A 19,839-nucleotide genomic window follows, 5' to 3' on the forward strand; every position below is an offset into this window, starting at 1 on the left:
CTAAGCATAAACAGAAAAACTTCAACTTTTGTGCAAATTAACATAAAGAATACTTGCCAGGCACTGGTGGCTCATACTTATAATCATAGCTACTCAGGAGGCTGTGATCTGAAGTAGTAGTTCAAGGCCAGCCTGGGCAGAAGTGTCCATGAGACTCTTCATCTCCAACTAACCAGCAAAGAGCCAGAAGTGGAGCTGTGGCTCGAGAGGCAGAGTGCTAGTTTATGATTCTTCCTAACTACACTAGGTAACTTGAGAACAAAGCATACCTTCTCCTCCCTCTCACTGTACTTAACATGCACATTTCAGAAAACAGTCTCAATCTTTAATTTTTATTTGTCCATCCTCTAGGTCTTTCATCAAAGTTTACTTTTTTTTCCAAAGTTTACTCTTTTTAGCTTAAATTTAGTAATCAAAATGTTAAAAGCACAATCTTTTCCTTATAAAAGAAGATCCCAATACACTTACACATTTGCTTACCGTGGCCAATCAAAGTCATCTGATGATGCTGTATCCCCATCCACTCCACCAATTACATGGAAAAACTGAATAGATGGTTCTCCTTTCTCTTCCTGGAATGACCCTAATAAAATAAGGCTGATTCACTGCAATGCATTCTATTTCAAATGCAAGAAGACAAGATCTTTCTTTCTAGAGGAGCAAATTTCTAGTTTTTATTAATTCTTGCCCACTTATGTCAGAACAAAAGTAGACAGGATGGGCAGATGTTAAAGATGTTGTTCTGTATTCAAATTAAAATTCTAAAGTATCACCATATTTAATGTATAAGGTACAAAATTATAACAAATGGCAATTACCACTTAGTTCTAGTATAATAAATTTTTCATTAAAAAAAAAACGTTCATTTGCTGGGGATATAGCTCAGAGACTGACGTGCAAGGCCCTGGGTTCAATCCTCACCATTGCAAAAAAAGAAAAAAAAAGTAATTTTATATAGCTAATCTGCCACAAGAAACACAAAGGCAATAGCTACATTTCTTAAGTGTGTGTTTTATAACAACTACTGTAAGAAGTATCTATAGGGCTGGGAATATGGCCTAGTGGCAAGAGTGCTTGCCTCCCATACACGAAGCCCTAGGTTCGATTCCTCAGCACCACATATATAGAAAATGGCCAGAAGTGGCACTGTGGCTCAAGTGGTAGAGTGCTAGCCTTGAGCAAAAAGAGGCCAGGGACAGTGCTCAGGCCCTGAGTCCAAGGCCCAGGACTGGCAAAAAAAAAAAAAAAAAAAGTATCTATATTCAAAATAACTATGTATTGTACATATCTTTTCATTCTGTTTTACAAACAAAGAGTGCTTTCCTCCAAAATAAGGAGCTTCATGTAAGGGATGGCCAGATAATACCTAAAGGCCCATTTGTGAAGTCTTTATTGACAAATGTCAATTTTAAATATCTCCATTGAGAGATGAAACCCAAGAGACAACAGGAAAGGGAAAGTTCTGCAGCCTTTGGGGGTGAGTACAGTGCAGATGAAGGGAATTATTGGGGAAGAAGGAGGGTCAGGTGGAAGTCAGGAACTCCAGGATAGAAGAACTTCCAGAAGTCATAGACAAGCTAACTCCCAAGTTCATATACACTCTCTTCACTAGCTGGTAGAAGCAGCACAACACAGAAAAATTCAAAAAGGTTTTCTAAAGAAGTCACCAGAAGACAATTAATATAACTGCTGAAAACTCAAGCTGTGGTGTCAAGAGTAGGGTTTGAATCTTGATTCTGCCATTTACTACAGTTTGAATTTTGAGGACACTTCTTTATAAGCCCACAGCTTCCCTCATGTATTAAGCAATGGTGAAAAAAATTAGTATATGGAGATGCTAACCAAAGGAAACACAATAATGTAAGTACAGTGCTCCGCATAATACTAACAGAGTGGCACTCAACTGGTTCCTGCTACTAACAGCCAACAATTAGTAAGTGGCAGGTGATAATAAAAAGCAGGAAAGTATTTGAAAAAAGTGAGTAAGTCATCACTCTTGGTAGTTTTTTAAATGATTTTTGTATTTATAAACAATTCTAACATAATCGTCTTCAATTTTCTTACGTGTGGAGGTTATCAAATTCTTTTATGGCATGCGTTTCTATCCACAGGGGAGGTTATTTGTATCCAGTCAGGCTCTTACCAGCTAGTTCTCTAAAGGTAAGTTCCAATTTAATTTGTTCTGGGGTTGATCCTCCTATAAACTCTGTCTTAAATTCCAGATCTGTGAATGCTAAATGAAGGATCTCTTTCTGAAGTGATTTCTTAAACCATGGTCCTCTTTCTTGATCTGATCGAAGATCAGGGATTGGGAAGCGAACAGAAAGATTTAACGCTGGTGTGGCAACTTGTACTGAGACCCGACAATTTGCAGGGTTATGTGAATCATCTAGAAATACTTCAGTGAAAGCCTTGTGCTAAAATAAAAAATATTAAAAAAATACCAAAATATTAAGTAAATAAACATAAATGACACAAGTACTCAATATTTCAATATGTTCAATTATTTTGGTGTTCAATTACTATACCAATCAGTATAATGCATTAAAATATAATTCAAACTACTATACAATTTTAATTTAGTATAATACTTTACAATAAAACCATTGAAAAAGTCCAAGACTACAGCCAACAGTTAAACCATGACAAAAAAGTAAAAACAAAACTGAAGCAAAGTGACAACAGCAGTATAGACACACACACAAACACACACACATATACCTACTATAAACTAAACAAATAAAACAAGATATACATTAGCCGATCAACAAATCCAATAAAGTTAAAAAAAACTATTGCAGTATACAACATGTGAAGGATTTATCTATCAATATATTACCTTAATGACTCAATATGGACCATTCTCACCCCAGAGATTATATGACCCACTTTCAGACTAGGCAAAGTACCTTCCTAGGCAGGCCTTGTGGTGCTATGGTCAGCGCATCTGACTCCAAAGTACATTCCTTTCCTAATAAACTTTCCTGTTATTTTCACTAAAATGTGTATGTGTGTGTTTTAGAGTATTCTATGTGATAGAATATGTGACCTATAATTCTTCTGCACAAAAATATAGTTAGGAGTTTGAGATAGTTTGCCAGGTGCTGTAAAATGTGAAATGGAACAAGCACATCTCTTGAATTGGGAATTGAATCGGAGCCAAGAAAACAGCGTTATCTGGTAAGCCAACTAGGAGAACTACTGTACAGAATTCAAGGTCTACATAGCTTTAAGGTAAAACTGGGTGACCGAGGACATCTCTCTGAACTGGTTAACCTCATTTGGAGGAGGGGGTGACAAAGATGCCCAGTCAGCATGGGCACTCCTCAAGTGAAATGAATTTCTCTTCATGGTGACACTGAAAAATAAAGAACATACTCCCAAACTAATGGGATTTCTGTAGTGACCTCTATGTGATGGAAAGCAATAAATATACTCCTTATGGAATAAAAGCCTTCCATGAGTCATTGAATTTTTTTTTTTTTAATCTCATCTGGGTTCAGAAGAAGCACAAACCACCTGTTCACACTACTGTGGCCTAGGAGGTCTAAAATACCCATAGGACTTTTAGAATTTGTGGAAGATATCTTCCACAGCCTCTATGGAAGCTTCTTTATGAGTGACACTAGTGCCAAAAATCTAGGATATAATGAAAACTACGATTTGAAAATAGAAGATATGATGAATATGTGCCAAAGACAAGGATAAAAGAATTCGCTATAGCATGGACTGGAGAACTAGAACTAGGTGTGATACAGCCAAACTTGACTACTTATTGCATGGTGCTCCAAGTGAAATTCATGAAGAATCAGAAAAGCAGCTTTATACTTTTATTACTCTCACAGAAAGTCAAATGGATCATTCTTTGATACTAAAAATTTGAAAAACATTATTGTAGAAAATTTTCCACATAAATGATTTTTTTTAGTTCATTTGACCATTGTTACTATCATAGCAAACAGTATGCACCTTCATGCCTAACCCTTTTAAGTATAGTTGTGTTTACTCAAAGTCCAACAGCCACCAAATTACTAATCCACATCTTGCAAATCTGACACACTTGATTTGCTTAGAATTCTAGGTACTATATCTAGTAAAAGTGATAGGAATAGATTATTTCCCCATTTTCAAAAGTATATCCCTTAAGGGCTGGGAATGTGGCTTAGCAGTAGAGTGCTTGCCTAGCATATACAAAGCCCTGGGTTTGATTCCTCAGCACCACATAAACAGAAAAGGCCGGAAGTAGTGCTGTAGCTCAAGTGGTAGAGTGTTAGCCTTGAGCAAAAAGAAGCCAGGGACAGTGCTCAGGCCCTGAGTCCAAGCCCCGGGACTGGCAAATTTAAAAAAAAGTATATCCTTTATTATCTGGAATACAAAGATAGTTCAGAAGTTTATTTACTGTATCAACAAAATTTTTGGAAAATGAAGTAATTTTGTAAAATTCAGAAAAAGAAATCTGATTCCAATATAACATAATCATTTATTCTTATTCTACACATCAATTTACTTTGTCATCAAAAGTTTACATAGGGCTGGGGATATAGCCTAGTGGCAAGAGTGCCTGCCTCGGATACACGAGGCCCTAGGTTCGATTCCCCAGCACCACATATACAGAAAACGGCCAGAAGCGGCGCTGTGGCTCAAGTGGCGGAGTGCTAGCCTTGAGCGGGAAGAAGCCAGGGACAGTGCTCAGGCCCTGAGTCCAAGGCCCAGGACTGGCAAAAAAAAAAAAAAAGTTTACATAGATTAATATATGTTTTCACTTATTAGTTCTTTTTTTTTTTTTTTTGGCAAAAAAAAAAAAAAGTTTACATAGATTAATATATGTTTTCACTTATTAGTTCTTTTTTTTTTTTTTTTTTTTTTTTGGCCAGTCCTGGGCCTTGGACTCAGGGCCTGAGCACTGTCCCTGGCTTCTTCCCGCTCAAGGCTAGCACTCCGCCACCTGAGCCACAGCGCCGCTTCTGGCCGTTTTCTGTATATGTGGTGCTGGGGAATCGAACCTAGGGCCTCGTGTATCCGAGGCAGGCACTCTTGCCACTAGGCTATATCCCCAGCCCCGCACTTATTAGTTCTTGATGAGCATTCTCATGTTGGTATTCCATCTTCACAACACATTTTACTATGGCAGCATAAAATTTCAGGATAATTACTGAATTTAATTACTATCAAAACATGAAGGTATTCTCACTTTTTCATTATCACAAATAATAGTTTTTATATGCTACTTTCACACATAAGGTCTGTTATCTCATTATAATTATGTTATTTACAACTTTTTGAACACTTACCAGGCTAATATGCTTATTATATGATGTATACATGTGTGATGCCATCATCTCTACTGTAGTAAGTTTCTGTGGTTGAAGCAAGGAATTTAACCTGTCCACAATACTGATATCCAGCTCACAACATACTGGACTTAATTTAATTTTTAACTCAGCCTTCTGAGGAATTGTACTAAGTCTTGCTTGATTACCCTTCAAAAAAAAGCATTAATACATTCATTAACAATACTCTAAAAACTCACAACTAAATATATACCAGAAAGATTTTACAGACAGTAATCACTCAAAAAGATCTCTTACCTGGGGTCCTCTGTTCTCAGAATGTTTATAATGAAGCTGAAGACACAGAGGAGGTGGGCCGTCAGTTCCTTCTTTGGAATGGAACATTAGAAGCTTAACAAAAGTAAAGACAGATTTTTAAATCTAAGACACTGACAGATTAATTATACAGAAGTTTTTTTATTTTTTGACACAGCAGAGTGTTCTGACTTTCCATTTCACTGTGATCACTTACTAGCAATGTAAATGTTACTCTAGTTAGCTAACTTCTGTGATCTCGTCTGTGGACTCTTTAAGTAACCCAAACAAATTGACACCCCCCTCCCCCCAAAAAAAAGAATTTTAAAAATAAAATATGTAAAGGCAAGTAACAGCAGTGTTATTTTGACAATTTTAAGCATTTCCTACCTCTTATTACATAAAATATTATTGAAATGAACTACAAACTCTCTAAGTCCCTTTCACATTAGAAAATAAAATAAGATTAATGGTTAAAAAAACACAACCACTTCTCTTGTATTGAACAGTGCTCACCACAAAGCAAGAATTCTTAGGTATTTGCTTTAATTATACTATTCTTCAGATATTAAGAGTACTTTGAAAAGGAGAGAAATGAAGGCATTTGTCTTGTGATCTGCCTGCCAATCTGAAACATGTCAGTGCTAGATTAAAATGTTTATGCTAGACTGATATAATGTTCCTTAATGCCATACTTTAATAGTCATTTCAACAAAATAAAAACATTAATAAGAATAGGCAAAGGGCATGACTTAAGTGACAATGCCTGTGCAGCAAGCACAAGGTCCTGAGTTCAAACTCTAATAATGAGTAGTAATACTGTATGAATTCCATTTTTAAAGAAAATTGTTGCTGATCATACAATTCTTAGAAAGACAGAGCTAAATATAATTCCAAATGAGGTATAGGCATTTACCTCTGTATAGTGAGGAGGAACTGAATGAGAATCAGTGGGAAACAGACACTCCAGAAACTCCATTTGCCCAATAGACATATCAGTACTAAAATAGCGGGAAGCAGATCTTTGTCTTTGTTCATAGGAGACTTTGATGCCAGTACCTATAAATCTATGATGAAAATGAAGCGTTTAAGAATACCCACATATATCTAGATTAAACAAATATAAGTAACCAGAAAATACAGCAAAAATGTCAATAGCTATACTAATATATACTATAATATACTAATTACAAGTTCAACATATGAGCAATAAGTAATATTCCTTAGGATAGAAACCAGCAAAATGACTTCAAATATCCAGTTCCTGACCTAAAGAAATCAGTTTTGTTGATGGAAATTTTTGGAGAATATATTTATTTCCTAACACAGCCCTTCCTTCCACATTTTCAAATAGTAGATAAGACCTTTCCATTCTGTAAAATGGGAATGGCAGCATAAACGTGGAATTCTAGTACTTGAGAAGCTGAGCAAAGGGATCTCAAGTTCAAAGTCAATCTAGGCTATAATAAACCTTGTCTAAATTTGTTTTTAAATTTCAACTTTCAAATTTCTGTGGGTTTTGTTATATTGTCTGATATGTATTTGAAAACTGAGCAAATGGGGGAAGAAGAATGTCTTTACAATTTGAATAGAATGACTATGGTCCTTACCTACAGAGTATCTTTTCTGTAGTGGATATTCATTTTAATATTTCAAAAAAGCTAAGTGGGGGCTGGGAATATGGCCTAGTGGCAAGAATACTTGCCTCATATACATGAAGCCCTCCTAGGTTCGATTCCTCAGCACCACATATATATAGAAAAGGCCAGAAGTGGTGCTGTGGCTCAAGTTGGCAGAGTGCTAGCCTTGAGCAAAAAGAAGCCAGGGACAGTGCTCAGGCCCTGAGTTCAAGCCCCAGGACTGGAAAAAAAAAAAAAAAAGAGCTAAGTGGTGGCTCATGCTTGCAATCTCAGCTACTTTGTAGGTTGGGAATGAGGAAACTGCCCTTTGAGGCTAGCTTATAACCAAAGTCAGCAAGACACCCATTAAGAACAAACAAACAAAACAAAAAAATCAGCTAAGTGTGGTAATATAAGCCTGTTATCCTCAGCTACATGAGGAACTAAGTAGGAAGATGATGGTTTAAGCTGGGCAGGGGAAAAACTTATGAACCTATCTCAGAAATAACCAAAGTATCCAGGAGGAAAGGCCATGAGATCCTTATCTCCAATTAACTACAAGAAAAACAGAAGTGACACTTAGGTGCTGTGGTTCAAAATGGTAGAGTGCTAGCCTTAAGAAAGTGCCCAGGCCAGAGTTCAAGCCCCACAACCAAAGAAGGAAAAAAAAACAAAGTCAAACCATCTTGGTAACAACCAGGTAAGGTGGTAGCAAACTCTAATAAATTATCTCCCTCTTATATCTGCATTGTTCTTGGCATCACATAACCACAATGAAATATCCTATACTATCTTTGCATCATCACAAGAAAAACTTTGCTCATTCCATTTATTTAAAAATAACATGTGAATTATAGCAACAAATAGGTAGATAATTTTAAAAATTCATCTGGTTCCATTATTAAATATAAGAGAACTAACCTAAGGTGATCATGTAAGCAAGCTTCTGCAAATACTGCTCGCAAAGACTTAAAATCTTCTGCTGCAAATCTGGCTGGATCAATCTTTTCTATACAAGTAAAGAAAGCTATGGCCATCGGTGTCAATGGATTGAGGTTCAGTGATGTTTCAGGTGGAGACAAAGGATCAATGTGAAGCACAGAGACTGAAAAGGTTCCAACAGTGAGTCGAAAAATAAGCTCGGGCCTGGATTCATCCACTGAAACAGATCTAGAAGGGAGAGCTGAAACACATGTGTTGAAATTATAGATGTAAAATTCAAGACCAACTGACAATAACATATACCAAAATATTATAGATTTATTTATGTATGTTTTAAAAAACAGTTGATCAGCTGGGTATCAGTTGCTCACACTTATAATACTAGCTTCTCAGAAAGCTAAGATTTGAGGACTGTGGTTCAAAACCAAGCCAGGCAGACAAATCCATGAGCCACTTATCTCCAATTAATTAGAAAAAAAGCTAGAAGTGGAAACATGGCTCAAGTGGTAGAGCATCAGCAGTGAGCAAAAAATCTTGAGAAAGAGCTCAATGTCCTAAGTTCAAGCCCAGTATTGGCAGAATAACACAAACAAAACAAAAAACTCAAAACAACAAAAAGTTTGATCACACAACACAATAATATTAAACTAATATAAGCAAAATAGTTATCTTGCTCATCTCATATCCAGAATCCTTTATACTTAAAGTGCAAGAGGGTATTATAATAGTAAACATATAAACAAATCCTTTGCATTAATAAAACTGCATTTAAAAAACCACAAAATTTAGCTAGGCATTGGTGGCTCCACTGTAACCCTAGCTACTCAGGAGGCTGAGATGTGAGGATCATGGTTTGAAGCAAGCATAGGCAAGTAAGTCTGTGAGTCTGTGAGACAGGTTGTAGAGAGCTAGCCATGAGCAAAAAGCAGCTCAGGAATAGTGCTTAGGCCCTGAGTTCAAGTCCTAGGACTGGCACCAAAAAACCCAACAAAAACCCAGGAGACTAGAAGTATAGCTTAATCATAGAGGACTGGCCTGGCACGTTTAGGGCTTTTGGTTCTATCCTCAATGCTATGCAAAAAGTAAAAATCTAAATCCAAAATTGCAACAGTAACTTGAAACTTGTAGTATGAATTTTCATTAACATTATCTAAGTATTTAAATACACAAAAAACATAGCAAGCAACTATTATAAAATATTTTATGGTGAAATGTCTGAGTTCCTTTTCATTCTAAACTTTGATAAATGCCTAGATCAAAAGAAAACTTAAGCCAGGCACCGGTGGCTCAAGCCTGTAATCCTAGCTACTCAGGAGGCTGAGATCTGGGGATCATGCTTCAAAGCCAGCCTAAGCAGGAAAGGCTGTGAGACTATTATCTCTAATTAACTGCCAGAAAATGGGAAGTGGCACTGTGGATCAAAGTGGTAGAGCCTAGGGGGCTGGGGATATAGCCTAGTGGCAAGAGTGCCTGCCTCGGATACACGAGGCCCTAGGTTCGATTCCCCAGCACCACATATACAGAAAACGGCCAGAAGTGGCGCTGTGACTCAAGTGGCAGAGTGCTAGCCTTGAGCGGGAAGAAGCCAGGGACAGTGCTCAGGCCCTGAGTCCAAGGCCCAGGACTGGCCAAAAAAAAACCAAAAACAAAAACAAAAAGTGGTAGAGCCTTGAGCTAAAGAGCATAGGGACAGCAACCAGGCCCAGAGTTCAAGAAACTGACAAAAAAAAGGGAGGAAGGGAGGGAGGGAGGGAGGGAGGGAGGGAGGGAGGGAGGGAGGGAGGGAGGAAGGGAGGGAGGGAGGGAGGAGGGAGGGAGGGAGGGAGGGAGGGAGGGAGGGAGGGAAGGGAGGGAGGGAGGGAGGGAGGGAGGGAAGGGAGGGAGGGAGGGAGGGAGGAAGGGAGGGAGGGAGGGAGGGAGGGAGGGAGGGAAAAGAAAACCACTCCAAAAAAGTAGACTAGTACAGAGTATATGCTTAGTAAGTATGTGGAAGGCCCTGGGTTCAATCTCCATATGTGGAAGACCCTGGGTTCAATCTCCAGCACCAAAAAGGAAAAAAAAGGGGGGAGGATAGGAGGATACTGCTAAAGATCTTTGTTTTAATTTTTAAATTTCCAAAAATTCTAGCGAACACTAACAAGTATTTGACCTATACTTACCAGCCTTCTGTAAAGATGCTGGATGGACTAGGTTAGAAGGGAATGTTGACCCTTTTACTGGCTGCTCTTTATGATGATGATCAAGGAACTCTCCCCAAGTAGGATGAAGCTATAAAAAGATTGTTTTTAATACCTGAATAAAGTACAACATTTTAGAAGAACAAAACTCGTCAAAATCTTTTGTACAAACAAAAATAGGGCTGGGGATATGGCCTAGTGGCAAGAGCGCTTGCCTCTTATACATGAGGCCCTGGGTTCGATTCCCCAGCACCACATATACAGAAAACGGCCAGAAGTGGCGCTGTGGCTCAAGTGGCAGAGTGCTAGCCTTGAGCAAAAAGAAGCAAGGGACAGTGCTCAGGCCCTGAGTCCAAGCACCAGGACTGGCAAAAAAAAAAATAATAATAATAATAATTATATAATACTTTACCACAGTAGTGCTTAATGGAGATCCTGCTGGGGTATTTGTGTATGTACTAGTTAATGATAACTCCAGGTCCATATTTGGTGGGTCCCCAAGGGGAGGAAGAGAAGAGAGACTATGGGACATGTCCATATCAGCCATAGAGAAGAAAACTTCTTCATCTGGAGAAAAGAGGCTTTATCATTATGTTATAGGTCCACCAATTTAAGTCTTCAGAATAGGCTAATAGACATCAATGTAAGCTTCCATCAGCTAACTTGAGATACAGTAATACCTCAAACTGTATGTTATTTCCAAATGGCCTAAGTTATGTGAATGCAAAGAAGACAAGTTAACCAAGGCTAAGTCCTACTACTCATGACCATTTTGTTGACGTCTTAAAATTACATAGGAAGTGTTATACAATATATGCTTACAGTATTACATGACGACTGAGAAGTTAAAATTCAGATTTTTAAGAAGTTGTACTGAAAGCTCTGGATACAATTCTCAGCACCAAAAATTAAATAATGTAAACATACCGAAATCTCTAGTTTTATGTAGGTATAGTTGGTGGGGTCGAAAACCAAACATGTTATTTTGAATTCTATTTACATTCTAGTGTCTTCTTTCTGGAGATTGACCCTTATTGCAAATGAATTGTTATAGCCAAATTTTTTGAGTAGGCTTTAGTTGTCTATTAATTACTTAAATTGACTCTTATTATTTATATTAGTGTTTATACATTCAAGTACCTGTAAATGTAAATTGGTATTGATTATATTTATAATTGATGGGAACATTAACAAAGAAGAGTTTCCTATTTAAAAGGATCTATTTACTGTACTATGTGAGCATATATTTAAAAAAATGATTACTCCCAATTCATGTTTTGTGTTAAATCTATATTTTTACAAATTGACTGTTTTTAGAAAAACAAGACAAAAACCATACAATCAAAAAACTACAGCAACCATGTGCTGGTGCCTCACAGGCTATGGTTAGACTTAGTTGTAAAAAACTTTCTTACAGTATGGCTCTTTTCTTATTTCACTGCTGAACTCTTTTTCACGGGAGCCAAAATGAAGTTTAGTTTTTGTCTATGATGATAATGTATAATTCTGGTGTCAATTTTTTTGAGTTGCTTACCACGGCTAGAAGGTGTACGAGCATTTTCTGTCTCATAAAAGCTTTGCTCTGAAGGTACACCCACAGACAGGGAATCTTTTCTTAAATAATAGCGGTTTAATTCCATCTGAATTCGATATTCATCTTCCTGCTGCATGGGTCGGTTTTTCCTATCTTTATTAGCTAATCCTATTTTGCTAGAATTTTCTACAAGTATACAAAAGGAAAGCAAAACAGTTAGTTGTTTAAGTATATTTATCCCCAAATCCATTTACCCAATACCAAGGGTTAACTCAAAACCAGTCAGCACAAAAATCACAAATCTAACAGTTTTAAACAAATATCTAAGAATCAAAAGAGCTTATGTCTGCTACTGACCATGTTGAAGAATTATATTTCCTCAGTTGTATGAAGTACTATCCTCAACCAATAAAACTGGCCAGAAAAAAGTTGAAAATGAATGTGACACAAATAGTTGAACGCAAATGTGTTCTATAGTAACACAATTCCAAAACCTTCTAGGGACTAATATTTGTAATGTATTTTCAATTTCATATAGCCAAAAATAAACTTTTCTACATGTATATTACATATATTAATTTAAAAACTTCAGCTAAATGCTGGTGGCTTATGCCTGTAATCCTAGCTACTCAAGAAGCTAAGATCTGAGGATTGCAGTTCCTAGCCAGCCTGGGCAGCAAAGTCCATGAGACTTTTATCTCCAATAAAAAAACAAAAGTCGGAAGTGGTGCTGTAGCTCAAGTGGTAGAGCACTAGCCTTGAGCAAAAGAAATTCAGGGACAGCACCCAGGCCCAGAGTACAAAAAACCCACAAACTTCAAAGAACATACATACATACATATATATTTTTTCAATAACATAGCAATTAATAATAACAATGAAATTAAAACAACATAATTATACTTGCCTGGTCCAGCAATAGCTGCTAGCATATCCAAAAGTAAGTGTACCTGTCTTGGCGACAGGAATAGATGAATGGAATCTATCTGTCCATCAACATCCAACTTAAAAAAAAAAATCAGGAGGATGAATACTTTTTTATAAGATTATCACCATGAATTTCAGTATACTATTAACACTGAGATCATTACTCACCTTTAGTACTGAGTTCCTTCAACCAATACTCACTCCCTACTAATTCACACAATTTAAATTAAAAGCCACCAAATTGTTGTAAGAGAGAAAATCTCCAGTGAAATTCCATGTTAACAAAACTACGGTCATTTTTTTTTTTTGGTCTCTTGAAGTCTCCTGGGTATTTGGTATCAGAGAAGGCCTTAATAAACAGTCGTAGGTTGAATATGGTGTACAATCCTATAATCCCAGTCTATTCAGGAGGCAGAGATCAGGAGGAAAATGGTTGAGACCACCCTAGGTAAAAATCAATGTGACTTCACCTCAACAAGTCACCTAGGCATGATGGCCCATGCACCTGCAATCACAGCTACTACATGAAAGGCACAGATAATAGGACTGAGGTCCAAGAGCAGCCTGGGGTGAAGGAAGCTACAAGGAACCCCAAGATTCTATCTGAAAAATAAAGTAAAAAAGGGCTGGGAGCAAGACTCAAAAGGTACAGGCTGTGGGCTCATACCCAATATTACAAAACAACAACAACAACCAAAAAAAAAAAAAAACACCCCAAAAACCGTAGTCCTCTAAGAAGAATATTAAGTAGCAATAGGACTATTCATTGACTTTCAAAAGCCTAAGATCAACGTCCCCGAAACTCAATTTAAACCAAGAACAAATAGCTTTCCTAAGACTACCCTGGGTTTCCTGGGTTCCACTCCAGTAAAGCTTGTGAAAACATCTGCCAGCAGCGTGCCTCTCACATTTCTAGTGAACTGAACAAAACCTGCTCTCATGCACACAGAGAGTGGAAGTCACAGACAAAACCTGCTCTCCTGCACAAGATTGCAAGAAGTGTTTGTGTGGACTGCCTTCTTGTTCCAACACTTTATCTACTCTCCCTTCTAGAAACAAAAGCCCCATCACACTCTTCCCAATTCCTACGGAGTATGCTGTGGTAGCAGCACTTACTCTACTCCCAACACTACTTAGTTCTAGTATGGTCACATAGACTTCTTTCCTCTTTTTAAAATTTTGTAATTGATAAGCTATTTAATTAATAAAACATACTGGTACAAATAGGCATACTGGCAGAAGCCTGTAATCTTACAAGCCTGTAAGGGAGCAGCAGCAGAAAGATCATGGGTTTGTGGCAAGCCTGGGCTACACAGTGAGTTTAAGATCAGCCTGGTGAGACCTTATCTCAAAACAAACAGCAACAACAATAAAGAACAAAACTCCAAGGTATATATTTGGAAAAATGGCGTTTCCCAAGAGGCAAAAAAAAAAAAAAAAGTCCTGCTAGTTCTAGAAACAAAAAATAAAACACATAAAGAGCATAATGTACTCTCTTAAAATAATCAAATAACCACTACTTTTTTAATATAAATTAATATACAAAATATGTTATAATAATCTATTATATATTACAAAGTATATATGTAAATATAAACTACATGAATAATATACTATATTATAGTACATATGTTGTATTAATATGCAAATCCAATGTTTGTTTTTTTCCAGACCTGGGGCTTGGGACTCAGGGCCTAAGCACTGTCCCTGGCTTCTTTTTTTTTTTTTTTTTTTGCTCAAGGCTAGCACTCTGCCACTTGAGCCACAGTGCCACTTCTGGCCATTTTCTATATATGTGGTACTGAGGAATCAAACCCAGGGCTTCATGTATACGAGGCAAGCACTCTTGCCACTAGGCCATATTCCCAGGCCCCCTTGGCTTCTTTTTGCTCAAGGCTAGCTAGCACTCTACTCTTGAGCTACAGTACCACTTCTGGCTTTTTCTGTTTATGTGGTGCTGAGGAATTGAACCCAGTGCTACATGCATGCTAAGCAGCACAAGGCCACAGAGATCCAGAGCTGGGATTTTAACCTAGGCTACCCCAGATGAAAAGCTCTGACTACTTCCATGGCTCCCCTGTTCTGGTCATAGACTGTTTTGGATTTTTTTGTTTTTCGTTTTTGTGCCAATACTGAAGACTATCTAAACTTAATCAGAACACAATTATAAAAGTTATTCTTATGGGGCTAGGAATATGGCCTTGTGGCAAGCAAGAGTGCTTGCCTTGTATGCATGAAGCCCTCAGTACCACATATATAGAAAAGGCCAGAAGTGGCACTGTGGCTCAAGTGGCAGAGTACTGAGCAAAAAGAAGCTAGGGACAGTGCTAGGCCCTGAGTCCAAGGACTGGCCAACAAAAAAAAAAGTTATTGTTATGGCTAAAACAATGGCAAATGTATTCCCTAAAGACACAGTTGCACTGGCTTCCCAGGGACCCCTGAGTCCCTGTGGTGTTCACACATACCTACAACTATCTGCACATTAACAATCCCTTTGTGTTATGTCGCAAAGAGGCTGAAGACTGAATATGGGACTTCCTATCCTTTCAGGCAGTACAGAACAGGAAACAAACAGGACAATAATCAGCAACAGAACTGTATTAACCATTACCTTCCTCTTCCAACTCTAGTCAAGTGTACCAACCCCAGGAAGGATTTCTGGGACAATCCTCTGAAAATATTTTCATGCACATTCATAAGTCTTTAGTGGACCCATATCCACAGCAAGCTTGTCTCTCTTAGGTATCTCTCACTACAAATACTATAATCCATTCATCTCTGACTTAAGAACTTACATAAGGCCTAACTCAGCAGTCAAACCTCTACAGCTAGGTGGATAAACAAATACATGAATAAATCCTAATACTCTTAATTTAAACCTCATTTTGTAGGGATTAGATAGCTAGTTCCCAAAGTATGAAAGTAATATCTGACATATCCACTTTTAACTGTTAGAGGCAAGCTCACTGATTCCCAACAGACTTATCCATATTGTTGACAAAGAAACAAATATTCAGAGAAAATACTTGCTCACTAAGAAACCAGTGTCTTCAAAAACTAGGAGACACAATTAAAGGGTTAATCCTTTTTCTTAAATGTTACACAACTATAAAGTCACCAAACCCAAAACACATATGTTTCATGTATTTGATTTTTTCAAAGTATCTTCAATAGTCCTGCTTTTCAAATTTCTTTTCCTTTTAAACTTTATGATTATTGTTAATGATGCTATGTAATGATTTGTTAGTTATCCTAACTAATGAAAGCATGACTAGTTTTTTAAAGCATTTTTTTAGTTTGAGATTGTTAGAATGGGGGAGAGTGAGTGAAGGAAGCAACCCTTCATAAAGCCTGTCTTCACCTGAAATTTGTGAGCTAAGGCACCACAAGCACCAACTGAGAGTAAAAGCAAGAGTTCAAAGGCAACAGATACCTTCTTTACAGGTGGAATAATAAAGCTGTGAGGGGCTGGGGATATGGCCTAGTGGCAAGAGAGCTTGCCTCCCATACATGAAGCCCTAGGTTCGATTCCCCAGCACCACGTATACAGAAAACGGCCAGAAGGGGTGCTGTGGCTCAAGTGGCAGAGTGCTAGCCTTGAGCAAAAAGAAGCCAGGGACAGTGCTCAGGCCCTGAGTCCAAGGCCCAGGACTGGCAGAAAGAAAGAAAGAAAGACAGAAAGACAGAAAGACAGACAGACAGACAGAAAGACAGGCAGAAAGAAGTGAGTCACTACAAAGACTAAATTCTTGTAATTTTACTAAAGAAAATAAATACTGACCTTAGCTCCAGGAAGGACTTCGTTTTGTTTCCATGTGAGACTCAGCTCTAACCTGCCGACTAGACTTCCAATCTGTACTGGGTCAGAGGGCGCTATCTCTGGTAAATTTCTAGTTAGTTGTGGGTGTGGCTCATAAACAATTTTGGGGTTCCAGCTAGGTGACAGCTTTGGCTCAGTTTCCTACATCAATACAAAAAGAAAGCAAATGTCTTTAGTGTGAATAAATCATAATGTAAAATGCAAATGTCAAGAACAAAATAATCGACATGCAAAACTGTATTGTCCCTTATAGGACTAAACCTGTAAGGAAAAATAAACAAAGTACCAATTTAGCATAGTATCTTAGAAATAAAAGCGAATCATGGGAAGGAATTTTATTTTTTCTTAAAGTACAATATCTGCTCAAACTACAGCAATAAGAAAACCCAAGGGCTGGGGATATAGCCTAGTGGCAAGAGTGCCTGCCTCGGATACATGAGGCCCTAGGTTCGATTCCCCAGCACCACATATACAGAAAATGGCCAGAAGCGGCGCTGTGGCTCAAGTGGCAGAGTGCTAGCCTTGAGCGGGAAGAAGCCAGGGACAGTGCTCAGGCCCTGAGTCCAAGGCCCACGACTGGCCAAAAAAGAAAACCCAAAAGACATTGTATAATTAAGAAGCTAAGTTAGTAGATGTAGTGGTACACACCTGTATTCACAATACTTGTAAGATTTGAAGTAGAAGGATTACAAGTTTGAAGTTATCTGAGCTACACAGCATGTTCTTTTCCAGGCTAGCCTGGGCTACAAAGTAAGACTCCAAAAAAAAAGAAAGAAAAAGGAAGAAGAAAACCTGACTTATATAATAAAAATAAGGCAAATTATGGAATGTTTGACTTACAACGATTCTATGCTCTTGAAAAGAATTAACAGAGTTCAATAATTATAAAAAGATTTTTAAAGGAAATGGCACAGTGGCTCAAAGTGGTAGAGCATAAGCCTTGAGTGAAAAAGTTCAGGGATACCTACCACCCAGGTCCTGAGTTCAAGCCCCAAGACCAACACACAAAAAAGATTTTTAAAGTCTGACTTGTAAGATAAATTTTCAGTAACATTACTGAATGTTACTGAATGTAAGATAAAAGTTCTGTATATAAGGCAATTTTCCCCCCATACTGTAAGGGCTTAAACTCAAGGCCTGGTATCCCTGAGCTGTTTTGCTCAAGGCTAGATCTCTACACTTGAGCCATAATTCCACTTCTGTTTTTAGTTTTTGTTTTTGTCAGGGGGCGGGGGGAAGGAGGGGTGATTAATTGGAGATTAAGAGTCTCATGGCCTTTCCTATCTGGGCTGACTTCAAACCACAATCCTCAGATCTCCGCCTCCCGAGTAGCAAAGATTAGAGGCATGAGTCCTCAGCTCCTAGCTATGTAAGGTAAATTTTGACACTGCTTTATTTTATTGTCAAAGGATATTAAATATTAATACATCATCTTGGCCCAAGACATAATATCCAACATTTCTCCATCAAGGTAATACAAAGCAAACTGTAGGACACCTGGTAGCTCAGGTCACACCTGCAATCCTAGCGACTCAGGAAACTGAGATCTAAGGACCAAGGTTCAGAGACAAATCTGAGATTCTATCTCCAATTAACCAGCAAGTAGATTATGTGGTAGAGTGCCAGACAAGAGTGAAAATGCCAAGGCCTTGAATTTAAGCCCAGGGCCACTTAAAAAAAAAGTGTGTATTATTATTATTCCCAACCAGATGGAGTCTCGTTAAACACATATTATATACCTCTCAAAATTTAATAACCCTCATTTTTTTCCCTACAAAGAGTCACACTACATAGCTCAGGCTGACCTGGAACTCCTGATCCTCTTGCCTCAGCCTCTCAAGCAGTCACTTTCACAACTAGCTTAAAGCCCTCATTTAATCTGTATCATGTTTGGGGCTTTTGTTTTGCTTTTCTTACCACTGGTGCGGTTGAACACACTGGGGAGGATTTTGCTGATGCAGAAAACTCATCCCAAAAGAGAGAGACTCCAGAGAGCTGAAGTAACTTGTGAGCAAAAGCTGTCGGCTGATGTACATTAATTCCTGAGGTTTCATCAGCAGTTTCATCACAGTAGACAGTTCTAAGAGTGAAAAACAAAAAGAACTTGTACAAAACTCCAGAAAAACCTATTTGCAGTGATAAAAAATAGACCAAACTTAAATTAAAGGAATTAAGTTTAAGGAAATTTTCAGGTGTCAGTACTTTCTCTTTGAACATGTCTATAATAATAATGCCTATAATGTAGGTCAGCAGCAAGCACCACACTTCAATAAGTACTTAAATCTGAGACGGGTAGTTTTATGAAATTCATAAGCTGGAGGACAAATTAATATCTCAAGTTAGCTTCAAGGAAAACAATTCCTCCATTTCCTCACAAAACATCTCTCCTTTCCTTCTTCATTCCCATGTCCCCCTCTCCCTCCATTCCTTTCTTTTTGGCCAGTCCTGGGCCTTGAACTCGTGGCCTGAGCACTGTCCCTGGCTACTTGGCAAACACTCTTGCCACCAGGCCATGTTCCCAGCCACCACCACCCCCCACACACACTTTTTCTTTTTGAGACAGAGTCTCAAATATAGCCTGGGTTGGCCTCAAACTCATGATCCTCCTCCTCATCTCTTAAGTGCTGTGATGTGTATCATCATGCATAGCCTCAAAACATCTCTTGGCAACAGTACAATACTTTTGGGCCCTAAAGTCACAAGTCTGACAATTAATACATTATTTTAATTCCTGTGTGACTAATCTTCAGGTTAAACTAGGTAAAGAATATGGTTCCTAGGCATGAAATGTTAAGATACTACAAGTGTAATATACCATCTAAGTTAATTTACCTTCAAAAATAGTGTGTTCAACTGCAGCTAGGTTAACAATAACTTTACTAATAGGTGTGGTTTGTGAAAGAAAGCCTAATATATCTGTTTTAACCTTGGTCAAGGTCCCAAATCTCTACATATACAATGAGCTCAGTGTTTATGCCTTATCCTGCGCATTTCAGTTAGCAGCATACAGCATCAACACAGGTGACCAGTTACTACCTCAACTCTACATTCAAGTGTGTGATGGGAAATGAATCCCTGTTTTCAAAGCTAATTAGAAGGCTCGAAGTGACAAGCATACATAGAAAGTTACAAGCAATGTGTTTCTATCTTTTTGAGCACATCTCCACTGTACATATTGACCTTAGAATAATCTTCACAGAATCCTTAAAAAAGAAACAGAGTGCCTTTACCCTTT

At 38.0% G+C, this 19,839-nt stretch overlaps 1 protein-coding gene and 1 pseudogene across 1 annotated transcript in view; one reads left to right on the top strand and one right to left on the bottom strand.

Annotated features, from left to right (window-relative positions):
- Nucleotides 1-19,839, bottom strand: part of Atg2b (autophagy related 2B) — a 65,844-nt gene that overhangs the window by 35,856 nt on the left and 10,149 nt on the right. The window contains exons 6-17 of the mRNA XM_048362954.1: nucleotides 18,522-18,684; nucleotides 16,566-16,745; nucleotides 12,765-12,861; nucleotides 11,858-12,043; nucleotides 10,736-10,890; nucleotides 10,306-10,414; nucleotides 8,126-8,387; nucleotides 6,502-6,652; nucleotides 5,589-5,681; nucleotides 5,292-5,480; nucleotides 2,144-2,417; nucleotides 481-583 (exon numbers count right to left, since the gene is read on the bottom strand). Coding sequence (XP_048218911.1) covers nucleotides 481-583; nucleotides 2,144-2,417; nucleotides 5,292-5,480; nucleotides 5,589-5,681; nucleotides 6,502-6,652; nucleotides 8,126-8,387; nucleotides 10,306-10,414; nucleotides 10,736-10,890; nucleotides 11,858-12,043; nucleotides 12,765-12,861; nucleotides 16,566-16,745; nucleotides 18,522-18,684 — 1,962 coding nt within the window. The remainder of the gene's footprint in view (nucleotides 1-480; nucleotides 584-2,143; nucleotides 2,418-5,291; nucleotides 5,481-5,588; nucleotides 5,682-6,501; nucleotides 6,653-8,125; nucleotides 8,388-10,305; nucleotides 10,415-10,735; nucleotides 10,891-11,857; nucleotides 12,044-12,764; nucleotides 12,862-16,565; nucleotides 16,746-18,521; nucleotides 18,685-19,839) is intronic.
- On the top strand, nucleotides 2,935-3,898 carry LOC125363583 (annotated as a pseudogene).

This window comes from Perognathus longimembris, chromosome 14, assembly GCF_023159225.1.
Source record: "Perognathus longimembris pacificus isolate PPM17 chromosome 14, ASM2315922v1, whole genome shotgun sequence".
Taxonomy (NCBI): Eukaryota; Metazoa; Chordata; class Mammalia; order Rodentia; family Heteromyidae; genus Perognathus; species Perognathus longimembris.